The sequence below is a fragment of the Lethenteron reissneri genome, chromosome 42, assembly GCF_015708825.2.
Source record: "Lethenteron reissneri isolate LAM-NWPU_2019-01 chromosome 42, ASM1570882v1, whole genome shotgun sequence".
In the NCBI taxonomy this organism is placed as follows: domain Eukaryota; kingdom Metazoa; phylum Chordata; class Hyperoartia; order Petromyzontiformes; family Petromyzontidae; genus Lethenteron; species Lethenteron reissneri.
In genome coordinates, this window is record NC_083820.1 from 1,034,686 (window position 1) to 1,053,371 (window position 18,686).

The 18,686-nt window shown below is 48.3% G+C and overlaps 1 protein-coding gene across 3 annotated transcripts in view; it reads right to left on the reverse strand.

Annotated features, from left to right (window-relative positions):
• The window catches only part of LOC133353013 (CUB and sushi domain-containing protein 3-like), a 639,938-nt gene that overhangs the window by 164,326 nt on the left and 456,926 nt on the right, over positions 1–18,686 (reverse strand). For all 3 annotated transcript variants that reach the window (XM_061569078.1, XM_061569077.1, XM_061569076.1), the window contains one exon: positions 314–529. In XM_061569078.1, coding sequence (XP_061425062.1) covers positions 314–529 — 216 coding nt within the window. The remainder of the gene's footprint in view (positions 1–313; positions 530–18,686) is intronic.

Below are 18,686 nucleotides of genomic sequence, written 5' to 3' on the forward strand. Positions count from 1 at the left end.
AAACACGAAAATAAGTTCTAAATAAATGAGTTTTCAATCTTTGATGATTAAAAAGTGCAGCTCAACTGGGTTCCTAATATCGGAAGGAAGAGACCCACCGAGACCCACAGAGATCCAGAGAAATATAGAATCATAGAGACCCACTTCTTTCTTCTTTCACACTGTAAATAGACAACTGTGCCAATCGGAGGTGCGGACAATCGTCATGTCGTAAAACATTATATCGCGGCTGCCCCCAGAGCAACGCCCCCCCCCTCGTCAGTCCCAGTACGGCTGTGGGAGATGCGCGTGTGCGGGCGCGTGCGCACCGTACCGCTGAACGTGATGTTGAAGCCCTCGTAGGACATGGAGAAGTCGGAGACGAAGCGCAGCTGGGCCTGGTAGTTGCCGAGCGTCCCGGCGCTGAGCGGCGGCGGGAGTGCGGCGCCCGTGATCCGCGCCAGGGGGGACGCGAAGCTGCCGCTCTCCGTCACCAGCAGGTAGTCATGCTGGCTCTCCAGGTGCAACGTGTGGAACGTGAACTTGACCCCTGGCGGAGAGAGCGACGCGGCAGATCGAATGGGCAGCATGGCCACGGTGGCAGTGATGCAGTGGTAACGCCTGTGCCTCACGTCAAGAAGGACCCGGGTTCGATTCCCGACTCTGGCACCTCTCTGTGTGTAGTCCCCCTGTTCTGCATGGGATTCTTCTGGGTTCTCGGGTTTTTTGTTGTTGTAACTTTATGACCCACCCCTACCGGACATCTGTGACAAAAAGAGCTTCATAGCTCATCGGAGTTCTCCAGGATAAATACTTGAGACTCAACTGGATTTTACTGGGTAAAGAAAGGAAAACGGTCAAACAATCGTTCATTGGACATCCTACGACCATATATGATGACATGAGGAATTTCTGCATGATTTTCTGTACATAAAAGTAAACTATGAACTGAAAACTGCAACGTAGCTCGAATATTCATAATGCAGTGCTATATATTATGCACACTTTAATAATTATAAGAAAAAAAAATAACATTTTTACTGAGCCGGTCGGCTACTTCCTGCTTTCCTAAAAACTACTGGCGTTAATGAGATGTTAACTACCTCGCCTGGTATGCAGGAGGTCGTGGGTTTGATCCCGACCACTGACGCCTGCTGTATATTTGGAGTTTGCATGCTCTCCCCGTGGTTGCGTGGACTTGTCTCAGGGTCTTCCGGTATTTCCCTCCACAACTACATTCAACGTGCGTTCAGAGTGTTTGGCCGCTGTAAATGTCCACGTGGTGAGCCACTTCGGTGGGCTATCATTTGTGATGGCCAGGTCGCGTCTAAAAAAGTACATAGCTCAGTGGGGCCTTACCTGCTAAAATAAAAATAAAAAGTTTTTTTAGCTTTAGTAAAAAGTACCCAGTATCGTATCGTTCTCGTGCACGCTTGGCTCGACAGCACCTCTTTTAAAACGTGTTTAACGTAACCTTCCGTTCAACAGTGGCCTTCACCACAGTGGAATTGGTGCACGCAGGTGCGGTGGGGCGCGGGAGCTGGGAGGCGATCGCGGCACCGCCGCTGGGAATGGGAACCCCCGTTGCGGCGAGCCCCAATTACCGCAGCGATGCGCAATGACGGGGTTCCCATGCGTTGTCCACGCTCGGTCCGTGACCACTTCAGCATGCAAGGTGGATGCTGCCGGCGCGGTCGTTGAAAACGACTGTGGAAGTTTATAAAATCTCCCCGCGCCAGTTCCTCTGTGCACCCAGCGGCGTTTGTTTATTTTATTTTACCAGGTAGGGCCCACTGGGCTATATAGCTCTCTTTCAAAGCGACCTGGTCACACACGATGGCTCAACGAAGCGGCTTATCATCACGTGGAAATTTGGAGCAACAAAATACTCTGAACGCGTGACGTTGATTCGAAGTGTGGAGGGAAAAACTGGAGGACCCGGAGAAAAATCCATGCGACCACGAAGAGAGAGACGTGCAAACTCCAAATATACAGCAGGCGTCAGGGTCAGGATTGAAGCCGCAACCTCCTCCATACTAGCTTTGCATGGGCAACCGCAGCAAGTCGATCGGTATTTTCCCTGTGGTGAAGTAAAGTGGGGGTATTCACACTTCCACCAAGATGTGTAGCCAGCGGAGAAGAGTAGGGCACAATAACCACTGGCGGGGCTCTCTAGAGCTCCCTCAAGTGGAGGTCCTTCCGCAAGCAGTGTCATGAGTGGGCAATTGCAGGGTTGCGCCTTATCTTTTGAGATTAAAAATGGAGGCTATCTCAATGGATTTGGCCTGGATACTTACAAAATCACATACCATCAATCATCATCATCACAATCCATGGGCAGATAGCCCATACGTGTCCACTGTATATTTCATCATTTATTTCCACTTTCTTCTGTCTTGTGCTAATACTATGCTCAAGTAGAGGCCACATCTTTCTGGCACCAAACACTTATGTCGTCGTCGTCCAGCCGTTCCCAGTGAGGTCTTCCTCTCTTCCCGGTTCCTTCCATGGCTCCGAACAACAACACACTTTTAATGTCCATGTTGTTGTCCATCCTACATGTGTGTCCAAAATTGGGACACATTGATTGCATCAATGTCTCCTTGAAATGCAGCTCAAATAAAATGCATAGCCCGCTGCAAGTACACCTTCATTGGAAAAGCATCAATTGTTGGCGAGATTTCATTCATATCTCAATTCTTGACGGGAACACGGTATTTTTCGCAAACAGCCCAAAACCCCCAGGTTTGCCGGTGCAGTCGCCCATAATTCATGAGACTTGTGCCATCGGCTCAACCTTCATTGCCGCGCCTTATGCGTTACGACGACTGCGTCGTCGTCAAGTGCCAGTGCTCGTGCACAGAGAGAGTCGGCATGACCTTGCGGGCTGCACGGCGCGGTGCCCGCTGGGTCACCAGAGGCAGCAGGGACGTCGTGCCCACGGCGGTACCAAGCGCTGCTGCTGGGGCCACTCGGCTGCGATGGCAGAGCAATTATGTGCAATCGGCTTCGAGGAGCTTCCCATATATTCCATTAAAACTTGCCAAGAAAAGTAAACATTTACACAGGTGAGCTTCTATTTGAGTTGAGTTTTTTTTATATATAATAAAGGCGAAACGGTACGCCTAATAAAACAGTGCAGCTTACGACTCTCGCGATTACAGTGCACATAACACAGAGTCTACATAATTTCTTAATCTGTGTTCCTTTATAATTGCAAAGCTGAGGGAGAATAAATAATACAACTTAATCCATTACTAACGTAGTGCACGTACTTAAGTTTCCCATACGCTACGATTTTCCTTTTTAATAAATTATAATGCAGCAATGTGCTACGCAATCGAAATAAACCGCAGTGAAACTCCAAAAATTAAGTAAATCCTAAACTTTCCGACACCCCCAATGGCTCCATGGCAATGTCTAAACCACCCCACCTCGAGTTCGCCACCCCTGCCCCCCTACCCCACCCCACCAGCCCCCTTCCGCCCCCCGCGCAGTCACAATCCCACATCACGTGGTGACAATCCCACACCACGTGGTCACAATCCCACACCACGTGGTCACAATCCCACATCACGTGGTGACAATCCCACATCACGTGGTGACAATCCCACATCACGTGGGGTGACAATCCCACATCACGTGGTGACAATCCCACACCACGTGGTCACAATCCCACACCACGTGGTCACAATCCCACATCACGTGGGGTGACAATCCCACATCACGTGGTGACAATCCCACATCACGTGGGGTGACAATCCCACATCACGTGGGGTGACAATCCCACATCACGTGGGGTGACAATCCCACATCACGTGGTCACAATCCCACATCACGTGGGGTGACAATCCCACATCACGTGGTGACAATCCCACACCACGTGGGGTGACAATCCCACATCACGTGGGGTGACAATCCCACACCACGTGGTGACAATCCCACACCACGTGGTCACAATCCCACACCACGTGGTCACAATCCCACATCACGTGGGGTGACAATCCCACATCACGTGGGGTGACAATCCCACATCACGTGGTGACAATCCCACACCACGTGGTCACAATCCCACACCACGTGGTCACAATCCCACATCACGTGGTAACAATCCCACATCACGTGGTGACAATCCCACATCACGTGGTGACAATCCCACATCACGTGGTGACAATCCCACACCACGTGGTCACAATCCCACACCACGTGGTCACAATCCCACATCACGTGGTAACAATCCCACATCACGTGGTGACAATCCCACATCACGTGGTGACAATCCCACACCACGTGGTCACAATCCCACACCACGTGGTCACAATCCCACATCACGTGGTGACAATCCCACATCACGTGGTGACAATCCCACATCACGTGGGGTGACAATCCCACATCACGTGGTGACAATCCCACATCACGTGGTGACAATCCCACATCACGTGGTGACAATCCCACACCACGTGGTCACAATCCCACACCACGTGGTCACAATCCCACATCACGTGGTGACAATCCCACATCACGTGGTGACAATCCCACATCACGTGGGGTGACAATCCCACATCACGTGGTGACAATCCCACACCACGTGGTCACAATCCCACACCACGTGGTCACAATCCCACATCACGTGGGGTGACAATCCCACATCACGTGGTGACAATCCCACACCACGTGGGGTGACAATCCCACATCACGTGGGGTGACAATCCCACATCACGTGGTCACAATCCCACATCACGTGGGGTGACAATCCCACATCACGTGGGGTGACAATCCCACATCACGTGGGGTGACAATCCCACATCACGTGGTGACAATCCCACACCACGTGGGGTGACAATCCCACATCACGTGGGGTGACAATCCCACACCACGTGGTCACAATCCCACATCACGTGGGGTGACAATCCCACATCACGTGGGGTGACAATCCCACATCACGCGAAATTCACGGATTTTTTTGGGCGCCGCGAAACGATCTCTGCCCAGAATTCGCGAGACACCACGAGGGAAATTATGATTTTGTTTGCAAGCGGTGCGGGACGGGTGTCTTTGAAGCCGCTGCTCAGGTGTGCAGTGCGCGGCACAGGTGGCGTTCACGCTGCCCCTGTGATCTGCCGGATCTCTATTTGAGCGTCTCCACGTGCCCGTTAAGTTGCACCTCTGTGCGAAGTACGCGCCGCCACAACGTGCTTGAACACAGCAGCCACGTTCCAATCACTCTCTCTCGGTGTGTGTGACTTCAACGCACATGCCACCCGCAGAAGGTGCCGTGAACTCACGCTGCGATGTGGAGTTTTTAGTTTATTTTAACTCATAAAACTTTCAGATACTTTTGGAGTCAACCTGAAATAAAAAACATTCTGTGATCTTTAGCCGTAAATGTTAGGAGTTATTACAACCGCAGATTTTATTGGAGTTCCATTGTGCTACATTACAAACACACAGATGGATAACGTGGTTCAGCGACAGCGTGTTTTGCCATTTGTTGCAGAAGTTCGTGGTTTCGATCCACGACCTGCTTGACCGGTAACAATACGCGCCATTGGGGAAAAGATCGCAACATCACCGTCGACTGTGAAACGTCGCACGATCCCGAAAGAAGAGGCCTGAGACTCGGTGACACTTTGTTCAATAAGAAAATATAACTAATAAAAAAACCGATGAAATGGCATCAAAGCCAGTGGCTCGAATGGAATCAAGATTAAATACTGTACATACACCTCATTGTTTTATTTTTGTTCTCAACATCATGTGCTTCAGTGCAGACTGAGTATTAACATCAGCATCGCTCTTAATCACTGTGAAATCGTTCTCATTTAGGGCCTGCATTATTAGAGAGGCCCTGCCAATTCGAGTCCAACCCTCCTGCTTTGTACGGATTATTCCCATCGTCAGAGCATCCACACACAAAAAAAGTTAACAAAATTTAAACCGACAGGATAACGTTTTTCCTTTTGTAATGGCTAACAGGAATTGTAAAAAAAAACACAATCCGTTGTCTATGATTTCTGACGGACAAAAATTATATTAAGGTTTAGTCTTTAGGATTTTAAGAAATAAAAAGACTTAAGGATCAACACAAACTGCAACTTTTTCCCCAATACTTTTCACGAATTGCTGCTACAGCCACATACGTTGCGTGGCAAATTGGCGGCGTAAACAAAATATGGAAAACGTGACGGTGCTTCTGTTACATTTTAAATGTCGTAAATGTCACGATAGATTCGTCTCGCTCTTTCGTGGATTTGTCCAGGGTAAGAGTGCAGCCGGGGGCTGAGGGCCCTTTCTGCGTGAAGGCTGAAGGGGCGGTCACTGCACGCACGCATCGCGGACAGGCACGTGCATTTCTTTCTTTGTCACGACGCCACGACTCCACAAAATTGTTAACCATCGTCAAGTTTCCCATTTGGCGGCGTCGCGCTCAGGGATCGAGGAGTTAACGTCGTTGCCGAAGTCCCCTGAACCCATCTTTCACCCCCCCACCTTCCTTCGCATGGGTTCCGTCTTCCGTGAATTAGGATGCGAGCCGCACGTGGGCAGTGGGGGGGGGGGGGCTCGTGGTTTTTTTTGTTGTTTACGATGAAAACTCAAAAAGTTGTGCCGACGTTCCAAGTGGCCGTTGACGAAAGCAAACATTCCTCGGGGGGCCAAAAAACACGGCGGGGAAAAACGATGAGCGCGCTATCAGTTTCCAACGCCCACCTCGGGTGAAAAGTTGCTGAGGGTCGAGTGGGGACAACGGTGACGAAACGAAGAGCAGATTGGAGTGCTTCTGGAAATGAAAACCTAATCTTGAATATCAACGTGGCAAGGTGTTAGGAGAGGAAGAATCTCATGAGTATAACCTTGTATTGGCGTTATGGATTCAGCACCGGGAGCATTAACACAGACAATGGAACAAGCTCAAAAACGTGCAAAGAAGGTTGGAGAGGTGCCCACTTCGAATGACAGTGGGAGAGGAAGAGGAAACGTTCAATTGGAGAGCACGTGCAAATTATAGATATGGTATTGATGCATCGCACTCAATTCCATAATTATGCATCAATATTGATGCATAATTCAATATTGATGCATAATTCCATCAATATATATTTTTAAACAGCATAGCGAGTTTTAGCAGGACACGTTCTGGAGAGGGACCTTCTGGCAGTCGAGACGAAGCACAAAGTGGTAGCCAACGGAGGAGGGAACTCATCCAAGAGGACGTCCACCCCAGAACGCGGAATGATAACACACTCGGCTTGTGTGCACCAACTCTAGGGCAGTGGTTCTCAACCGGGGGTTACGTGGGCCCTTGGGGTACACGTGGCAATGTCCCAGGGGGTACGTGAGGTGATTTATAAACGTGATAAATTATATCATATGTGAGAGTCATTGGTGAATAATTATGTAGGAATGCGCCAATATAAAATAAACGATGTAAAAATGTAAATCCACATGGTAAACGAGAATGATATAGAAGACCTTTCTAAACTCTTTGATCGTAAGCAATGTGGTTTCAAGAATAACCAGCGAGCACAAACAAATGACATTACGCATGCTGAGCATCAATTGAATTACATTTTGATTCGCTTGCAGTTGTAAGAAGTGTTTGGGATACCTCACAAAACGGACAATTGCATGAACAATATTGATGTTCATTATTCATACATTTCTAGAAACATGTTGGGTCAGGGAAGGAGGTGGGGGGGGGGGGGGGGTACTCGGCTGAAACTAAATTCAACAACATACTCTTTGGTTCTTTCGGTCAAGTCACGTAGGTATAAAATAAAATAAATCACGACGTTTCGGGCGCTTGTGTTGCGCCCGAAACGTCGTAATTTATTATATTTTCTACCTACGTGACTTACCGAAAGAACCAAAGAGTATGGGTTCCTGCAGTCATTTGTTTGTGCTCGCTGGTTAGGGGGTCACGGCCCTCGGGCCCCCAGTGGCCGCAGCTCCAGGCGTCTCGAGATCCACTCACTCCTCTCCAGCCGCGTCGCACCAACGGCTCTCCGTGTCGTCCTTTTGTCAGAATCCAAAGTCTCTCCCTATTTCTCTCTCTTTTTGTATTCCCCCTGTGCCTCTGAATGCGCTCCTTAAGCTCGACGATGTGCTCGTGGCAAATGTTATTGATGGATGGATTGTCGCATGGCGACACCGCGGGAGATGGCACCGGCTTGGGAAGGCCTTCGTCCAGCAGTGGACAGATCGCAGAGTGACCAATCTCTGTGTCCATCAAATCTCCACTTTCGTTCTTGCGTCCATTACATTATTCTGCCATTTTATATAATTCTGCACTCATATAGCTCTATTAGTTATATATTAATATACGCACGCATAGTAGCGTACGTCTGAAACCTTTTAAAATGCGGACTGTGTTACCTTCCCACGGACGTTACGTACGTGAAGCTCGTAAAGGGCGTTCATTTGTTACCCCGAACAGGACCAACCCAACAATCGCTCCTCCGTCACCCACTCCCCGCCGTGGCTCGTCTTGTTACGTGTCCTTTAACAGATGCCCAGAGACATCTCATTGTATTTTGAAATGTCCATTGATCGCACTCAGTACGCGGTTAGTTGGTCTTTCATCCCGGCCACAATGCTTTTAATAACAGACTGGAAGGAAAGAAAAAATGCTTTCCTTGTCTTTCTTTTATGTTTCACCTTCAAGGTCTCGGAATAAACACATTTGTTATTTTCACCTGATATTTTCTTGTCGTCACCGTCTCCTTTATGCGTAAATAATTCACATCTGCAGCTCGAGAGACAATTCCGATATTGTGGAAGCAGCAAGCCGTGAAACCACGACGCCCCCCCCCCCATTCCATAGCCCCCCGTCCACCAACGTCCCGACCCCCCCCCCCCCATAACAGTTCAATGTTTCTCTGTATATCCTGCCTCCTTAATGACCTTTGCTAAACGGCCCTTGACGAGCGTTTCCCAGGTCCCTGCGTGCACCTCCAAGGCCGCGCAGATGGCGCGGAGGAGCCCGATCCATACGCGGGGCACATTTTGCTTCTCCGCGGACATTTCACGGAAACGGCTCTGGTTAGGGGTTGTCAATGATTTGCTGCTGATGCAGGCAGGCCTAGCATTATTGTCCTTTTGGACCTGAGTGCTGCCTTTGACACTATTGATCATTGCATTTTGCCCGTGCATTTGGAAGGCTATATGGGGGTTGCGGGAAGTGTTTTGCGCTGGTCTACTTCCTACCTACCTGAGGGTAAGCAATTTGTCAGCCTGGGAAGGACAAATTCAGACACATATTGTGTTCCTTTTGATATCCCCCAGGATTCAGCCTTTGGCCCACTTTGGCTCTGCACATATTTGGCCCCACTTGACCATATCACACGCCAACTTGAACTTTGTTTAAATTGTTACGCCGATGCCACTCAGATTCACATTAACGTTGAATCCTCCCTCAATGCAGCAGCATCTCGCGTGTCATCTTCTATTGCGGCCATTAAGGTTAGGATGCAGTCTAACTTGCTTAAGTTAAACGCTGATAAGACAGAGGTGCTGCTTGTTGGGTCCCGTCATCGATTGCCTAAGGCTGGCTCGGCCAGTGTGTTAGTTCATGGCCACTATGTCGGTGCTGCTCAGACAGCTCGCAACCTTGGTGTCATCCTTGATCCCTCACTAACCTCCGAAGCGCACATTAACAAGGGCATTAGGGCTGCCTTCTTTCACCTCAGAAATATCGCCAGTTTGCGCCCCGTTCTCTCGTTATCGGACCACAAGAAGCTGGTTCGCGCATTTGTCTTTTCACGCATCGATTTTTCGCAACTCATCATTATTATCCGGCACGTGCAGAATGCAGCTTGCCAGAGTTTCTTGCTTCAACACCAGTTGCTGTGAACACATTACCTCTGCAGTCTGCACTGGTCGGGTTCCGTGTGGAATTCAAGATCATTCTTCTCACCTACAGAGGACCCCAACAACGCCTCTCCCTCTTATATCGGTTAACGTTTGGCCTCCCATCGTGACCCCATGGTTTAGACTTAACGGTAACATTTTGACTAACGGCACGTTTACGTTATGCATGCAAGGCGCCAATTTCGGCCAATCCGAGTGCTCATGGGCCATGCCCTCAGCCAATCATCGACGCCCATTTATGAGCGTTAAGAGGTCGACTGGCTTTGTGTAATATTCTTTGGTTCTTTCGGTAAAGTCACGTAGATAGAAAAAAAATACAAATAAAGTGAATAAAAACATCACGACGTTTCGATCGCAACACAAGCGGTCGTCATCAGGAAAAGAGGTTATCCTCTAAAGGCAAACTGTTTATAAAGGTTTGGCGTAGCCCAAGTGTATCAGCAGCACCAGCAGCATAGGCGGGGCAGCAATACCAATGCAGCAGCAATACCAATGCAGCAGCAATACCAATGCAGCAGCAATGCCAATGCAGCAGCAATGCCAATGCAGCAGCAATGCCAATGCAGCAGCAATGCCAATGCAGCAAAGGGCCGTCAGGAAATCACTGCACCCCGCTCCACACACCACACTCCACACACCACACTCCACACACACCACACTACACACTCCACACACCACACTCCACACACCACACTCCACACACACCACACTACACACACCACACACCACACTCCACACACCACACTACACACTCCACACACCACACTCCACACACCACACACCACACTCTACACACCACACTCCACACACACCACACTACACACACCACACACCACACTCCACACACCACACACAGCACGCTGTTTAAATTATAACGTTTTCTGTTTTGGCAGTGGGAAAAAAAACATCTCTCTTGCAGACTCCTGTAATTCCTATATTCGATTAACAGTTATTTCGCTTAACAGTAGCTTTCGTGGAACGTATTAAAACGTTAACCGAGGGGCAAGCTGTACCTCCTCATGCCGGTTGTTTAGGGAAGGCGAAGCCACCAGGGTGTCGTGTACGAGTCAACGTAACAAAGGGACATTACAATACCTGTCAACCCATACGGTTTACCCGTATTCTTGTACAGGGAAATTGAGTAAAACATTTTTGTCTATTTGTTTGTGTTTCTCCCTTGTGATGGGACTTTGTAGGATGAGATTTCTAAGGGGCACGGGGTGACCAACAAGGTTTGAATTGGTTTGTAATAAGGTAGGCCACTGATAAGGGGTTGACAGGTACGCATCGCGGCCACGGCTGGTAATGAATCTGCCTGTCATCATCGCCTCATTCCCTACACCAGGTGGCAACTGCTGCACAGCTAGCCGTCCTCTGCCTCCCACTTGCGCTACGGCTGGCTGGCACTCCAGCTCCAATGTACAAACACCGCCCTTGTCCTCCAACGTCTGCGGATCCAGCCTCTACCTCCCTATTTTACCTCTGAGTGGTTTACATTTCTCTCTCTCCCTCGATCTATTATGTGCCTGTTTTTGAGCGTTACATCCACCCGTCCTCATATCTCGTTACGCCGCACCATCCCGAATTCACCCGAGGTCTCCCTCTCCTTCGTCTGCCCTGCACCGGAGTGCATCTCCACAGTCCGTCTCATTGCGTCTTTTGTCTCATCACAACAAGTGCCCGAACCATCCAAGTGTCTCCTCCGTGACCTTCTCAAGAATATTAAGAATTCTAGTAACCCCTGAGAAGGGGTTGTCGTGACGAGACAACATATGCAATGAGGGGTTACTAACATCAGGGGTTACTAATATTCTCAAATCCGTGGCATTCATTTTCTTACGCGCTACAAATAAAATAATGCAAACAATTTGACCGTGGATAAAAAAAAACTGAATAAATGTATTTTAGTACAATGCGCCAGAAATCAAACGCATGAAACCTATGTCAAGATCAGTCAGCCACTGCTTAGAACTGATAATAAAAAAACAAATGAGGTCTTTAAGTTACGTCATCTCACCTGGCATTTTTTTCACGTCAGGTTTGCCTTCGAGCAGCAAGGATGTGATACAACAGTGGAGCTACCGTTTGAGAGATGTCATTATAAACTCCGCGTTCCTTACGAAGGGACTACTCTTAGGCTGTGAGCAACGCATGAATGGAGGGGTCCCTTAACAGAAGGTCGCAATGGGAACCCAGATAAACTGGAATGTCTTTGTCACAATCACACATGACTTCTCTTCACTACAAAAGCAAATTCTGATAAAAAACATCGGCTTTTACATCTTGATTCTTTTTTTAAAGATATTTAAAGTTGAGATCCAATATTGTGTCGGTGATTTTTTCCACCACCCCCCCAACAACATAAATATGTTGGCGAATTGATACTTTTTAGTTTCAAGTAATGGCATCACAATCGTCCTGGGAGTGTTGCCGGCTCAGGTATACAAGTTATATATAAGCCCCGCAGTGCCAGAACATAACCCCCCATAGCAGCATCAAAGGATTCACACCGCCATTATTTAAAGCCTAGAAAATATCAAGTATGTCTATTGTCTACCATAGGTGGATAGACCGAGATCACACACACACACTGCTTCATTCGTATTTATAATGAAACACATTTGGAAACTTGGAGAATATTTAGTTAGATTTTTTAAAAGTAATGTTCTACTGATAATACACATTCATATCATATATATAAAAAAATATATTTAAATAATGAATGAGTTTTCCATTTTTACGATAGGAAAATAAACATTATGGTATAAAATTCAATAAAAACAAGCCACGACTGCCACTAACACTGACATATGTAAATACATAAAATGAGAATTTACAGCCGTATCTATGGCAATGCACTCCGGGATGAAGGTTTGCCCACAGTGGCGGAAATTGGGGTTGTTTGACCATACTTCACCACGCTGCTCAAGCGAAGCCGGGTCGCAGGACGTGTCCAGATATCGCGGACTGCTGATGTTCGCCAGGCCGGGAACCGAACGCTTCTCCATCCTTTTGCTCCCTGCCCTAGACCACGCCGACGTTGCCCACTGGACTGCCGACAACTCTCGTTGCAGATCTATCTGGCAGTGCAGCTACAGGACGTGTCATTGCCACGTGCCCAAGAGCCTTGGTGTGGCTTTCCCTCCATGATAGTGGATGCCAATGGGGTAGTGGATACAAATGGGGCATCCACTCTACATATGAATACCTCCCCCCTCTCAACTATTGTTTTACTCCAAAAACAACTGTGATCTTTGGTCCCAAAATCATCATCCATAATTATATTGCTGCTCTCAGACAGATATTGGTCATTTCCCTGAAAGCACGCGACCCCTACTGTCACCGCTGCCGCACACGCTCGCTCTGACCCCCAGCTTCCACCACGGCCACGAACTACCCAAAGCAGCCCAACCCCGTGTCTGGGGGGAAGGGGCGGGCAGCCTCAACACCAATAGGCGGGGCCTAAAGACGAAGGGGCGGGGCCTAAACACGAAAAGATGGCACCTCATTAATAAGGGCGGGCTCTAAAAAGGAAAGGCGCGTTACCGAAAAGAGGAAGACGTGGGGGTGTAATCAGGAAGGGGTGGGGCTGTAATCAGGAAGAGGTGGGGGTGTAATCAGGAAGAGGTGAGGCCTAAGAAAAAAGGGGGCACTGTATAAAAAGGAAGGGTCAGGGTCTAAAGAGGTTGCACTTTCCTGTTGAGTTAAAGTAACCGAATTGTAGAATCGGACACGTTCAACAGGCAAGCGTGTCTTTAGTGCAGCAGATGGCGGCCGCAGGCCAACTAATAACAATTAAACTGTCCCTCAAGTAAAAATACAGACTGGCAACAACTCTTGCCCGGGCACAAGAGCTGACTCCACATGGAATGAGCTCCCAGGCACACCTAACCCATGCTGCCAGTATAAACTTATTGAAATATTTATTTAAAATACACACTGGCGCAACATTTGCAGCTGTTACAGCTCCAGTACATTCTGCACGAGCAGGTGGCGTGCACCGCTTAATTATTTACGTATTTATTTATGCGGTTGACTGGGTGTGATATTCAGTGTACAAATGTATAATAGATTTTCAACATTTTAACACTGTGCATGCCATTGCATGTTTGCTGTCTATGTGTCGATCGCATCTTGAACACCTTTACATACGAGATGTTTCATCTCGAGCGATTTTCCCGGTGAAAAATTCGAATAAATAAAACATTACGTCGGGTTGCTGGGTTCATAGTGCGGTGTGCTAACCACTGCGCCACCGCTCTGCAGTGCCGGATTATGCTAGTAGCAAAAGTAGCTACTACACATGTAGCTACGGGCCCCGCACTTTCAAGGGCCCCGTGCTAAATGCTTTCAAGCTATAAATTCCGGTTCAGTGATTCTGCACTTGCTCTATTACTATAGTACAATACTGCCTTCAACTTTTATGAACGACTGGGTGTTTAAGGTGATCGATTTGTCGTATTATCTGGCTGTATAGCAAATGCAAAAAAATACTTTACTATGCAAGTAAAAAAGTTGTGTTTGTATATTTATGTTTTTTTTAAATTTAGGGCCCCTTAATAACAAATGCTGCAGGCGCCGCACGAGCTTTATCCGGCGAATCATAGCATCCACAGTTACTCTCTACGAGTATTTCGGTAATTTATACAAATCGGCTGCCATTGTAACTTCAGAGAGCTGGGTACAAATGCTCTCCGATGCTCTCCAATGCGGGGCAGTTACCCGCATTGCTTGGCTGATGCCCGTCGCCATGTGCCGGGCTGACGAAGCTCTGCTTTGTGAAATATAATTCACCTTTATTGTTTGCTTTCTACACAATGTAAGTTTTGCACTCGGCACGATAGTCAATTTAAAGGGCCTAATTTACACACAAGTCAATGCTCATTTTTTGTATATCCATGCAAAGTTTTATGCCAATAAATGTGCTCCCGTCTCCCCTGTGAGACATTAGCGGTGGGAACTGCCAAGGTGTTGCACTTGAGCCGTTTAACCACCGCACTCTGCATCTCAATCCAAGCCCCTCGTGTCACTCCCTGCTCAAACGACCCTGCTCAAACGAGCAGCCGGGTGACAGCCATCTCTGCCGGTGGCTCTAATCCAAAGCAAAAGCGCCAAACATTCCCCCCGAATCTCCATGTGGTGGACAAACTGTTGACGTGTCACGGTGTGGTTATTAATTGTATCAACCCACAGAGTGATGAAAGGCCAGGCCAATCCGCAACTAGGATTTGTGCTCGCAGCCTCCTGATTGGACATTGGCACTGCGTGTACTGTTGTATACTAACCCTTCTTCCAAAATTGGGATTAATAATATTTGATGATATTTTTATATATTATCTTTTTACTTTTTAATGAATGAAACACACCAAAGCGCAGCAAACTGCAAAACACCAGGTGTTGTTAAGTAATGAACTGGAGGAGGGCTAGGATGGCAGAATTTGCAACCTTGCTTCAAGGAAAGATAAGGCCTGATGAACGGGCACATGTCACCCGTGCAGGCGGCAGAGACAGTGGGAGTGTCAGCCAGACATAGTTAAGGCAAAAAGCCCAACCATCCTGCATGGTTTTAAAGTAACGTCAAAATTCGAAATTCAACAACAGAGTAGGCTAAAGTATCGATCCTCGCGCTCGCTCAAATTGGAGACCAGGCTGCAAGCTACATCAATGAACCATTGCCCATTTGCTAATCCAATACTGAATGTTAATATTACTGAAGTCAAAACGAATTCTATGACCTCAGCACATGGGCAAATAATAGGGCAGTGTCTACTCAAAGGCAATGGAAGAAAGCAGAGGCGCCTTTGTCTAAATCACAACCACAGAAAGCCAGGAATCATCACTGATTGTGTGTTTAGGGATTCCGAGCTAGTTGGAACACGTGCACACAGGGGGGAGGTAGAAGTACGCCTTGTCCTCCTGCAGCTGAGGGAACGAAAATAAGTGGGTCAGCTCAAGGCTGTGTGCACAGGGGAGGGAGCTGATTTAAACAACCCTGCACGTCTGAACGTGAGGGGGCCTTTGACCTGAAATTAAGAATAACACTCCCAGAGCAGAAGGTTGGATGGCCACAGTGAGAGGAGAATAAGAGTGGTGTATATCTCTCAAGGAGGCAGACCCAGCTGAACAACAAGGCTGCGGGGGTCACCAGAAGTTCGCGTTCGCCTAGTTAAGACAAAAAGCTCAATTATTCTGTATTGCTATTAAAGTAACGTTAAAATCGGAATTTAACAACAGGGTAGGCTAAAGTTATTGATATTCACACCCACTCCAATTAAACCAGGCCACAAGTTACGCCTACTGAACCATCACCATCATTAAGTCAATATGAAATGTTATTTCCATACTTTAATACTTTCTATACAACTCGACCCGAAGCATATGACAATCAGAACCTTCCTAAGTCAAAATTGAATCGCACCCAGACAGGAGCGAATAGTCGATATAAGGTTGAAGAGGGAAGGAAATTAAGAGCACGGCGAACTGCAAACGTAAGCAAAAAGCCGGGAACGACACCAGCCCAGCAACAGCGAGTCGGGCTTCGACAGGCCATAAAAGTAGAAATAATAACTCCCGGGGTCAGGGGACACAAGAAGAAGCAGGCAGACAAAAACCAGAACTGACTCCAAGGTTCAACCGCCCTCACCTACAAGGAGTGACGGAAATTAATGAGGCCTTGAGTTAACGGCGTCAGCTGGACAGCAACAACCACGGCGAGCAGAGATAGGGTGGGGCAAAGACTGCGGGGCTATGGAATGCAACTTCGTGTCAGTAAAGCCCTGACAAACAAGTTAAGTTAAAGACATCACAATACATAATATCGTACATAACATCAATGTTAACGCTATTCACCGTAAACTATATTCCGCTTATATAACCATGCAGACACCAAGGAATACGAATTCCTAGGATCAAGAAACTTACCCCTTAACCTAAGATATCGGAAATAAATTAATAGTAATAAGCATATGCATGAAAAGACAAAAGTAAAACTTATGGAAAAGCCAGGATAACGGGATGAATCACCACCAGGTCGAATATAAATACATAATAAAAAAAAACGATGTTAAACCCAGGTTCGGAGAGAAAGGGAGATCCCGGCCGTCTTTGTATCCCCGCAGCGCGGGATAGGAGTGTGTATACACTCGGGGAAACACCTCCACTTGAGTCAAGCACCACGATGGGAAACGACAGACCTTAGGTTACATACAGAATCATAACTGTGAAATAGTAAGGGACAAATGTTAACTTAAAACTTCTTAACCATTTCTTTGTGCGCCGGGTCGGAGAGAGTGTTGCCCCTCCCTCCAGGTTGTGCAACACGAACAAAGACGCCTATGAGACGATTTGTAACGTCTGTGTTTTGGGTTCATGAAGAAGGCCAGACAAGAGATAATATTGCACCCAGACAGAGAGACGACTTCGAGGCAATTTGTAACATCTGATTGTTTGCTCGTTGGTTTTATGGAGGGAGTGTGACAACGGAAATACCGTGGGTGATGCACACAAGGACATACGGACGTACGGACACACACATGGACACACCTGCCTACGGACAGATCCTGACACAGCAAAAATCGAAAGAAGCCCCGCCTTGTGGGCGGGATCCAGGGGGATTTTTCGGCATAAAGGAAAGGATCCTGAGCATTGGAAACTAGTGCGACCAGCGGGTCGGCTCAGGAGCGAGCTCGACCGGGAGGGTCGGCTCAGGAGCGAGTGCGACCAGCGGGTCGGCTCAGGAGCGAGCTCGACCAGGAGGGTCGGCTCAGGAGCGAGTGCGACCAGCGGGTCGGCTCAGGAGCGAGCTCGACCGGGAGGGTCGGCTCAGGAGCGAGTGCGACCAGCGGGTCGACTCAGGAGCGAGCTCGACCGGGAGGGTCGGCTCAGGAGCGAGCTGCGACCAGCGGGTCGGCTCGACTCATCTTCAGCTCGTCTGGGACTCAGCCGAGTTCGATCGGCTTACCAAAGCCGGCTCTCGGGGCTCGACTCAAGCGGCTCCCCATCTCCTCTGCAGGCGGGCAAGACCCGCTTGACAGCTCAACTCGGCCTGCGTGGGTCAACCTCTGCCGAGTCGGAGGTCTCTGCTGCCGCCGGAGTGGTGAGGGTCGCGGTTTGGCGACGAGGCTCCGTGCACACCCTAGTCGACGACAACACTGCACGCTGCGAGCGAGTTGTGGGTGCCACCTACCGACCGGGTTCCGAACTGCGACAGCGTATCAACGGGCATCCGAACCAGTTCACCACGGTGACAGGGGAGCGACTGATACGTATGACGCGCACCGCCCCCTCACCACACGACCACCAGGCGTCTGTTTGACATAAAGAATCGACTCCGAACACTGACTATTCAAGACAACTCTTACCACTCAAACACACTCGAACCCATAAGCCATCTGTGGCTGGGAAGGCATCACAACGAGACCGAGTGATGGCCATCCGTCGTTTATAAAAGTATTCGTAATTTTTATCTTTAATATTTAGTGGGCTGTACTCTTAATCGCATAAATTCCCAACAGATCCATCAATACGAACTGATTCTTGGCACCTCCTTCCGCCGAGCCACGCTCACGTGGGGAGTGGTGGCCCACCGGATCCTTATCAGGTGATCTGGTCCCCAATTAGTAAACTTGGTATAAGATAACGATCTTCGGAAAAGGAGCACCGTCGCAGGCCCTTACTCCGAGCCGTTCTGTCGCCGTATAATCTTTCAAGTATCTTTCAGTCATAATCGCCGCACGTACTCGCATCCTCTACAGAATATTCAACTGTCCCGTGACCCAAGGTGCTAACAACGTGATAAGGGTTGCGTATGATCAATAAGGAGTGCGGTACTGCGTGAACAA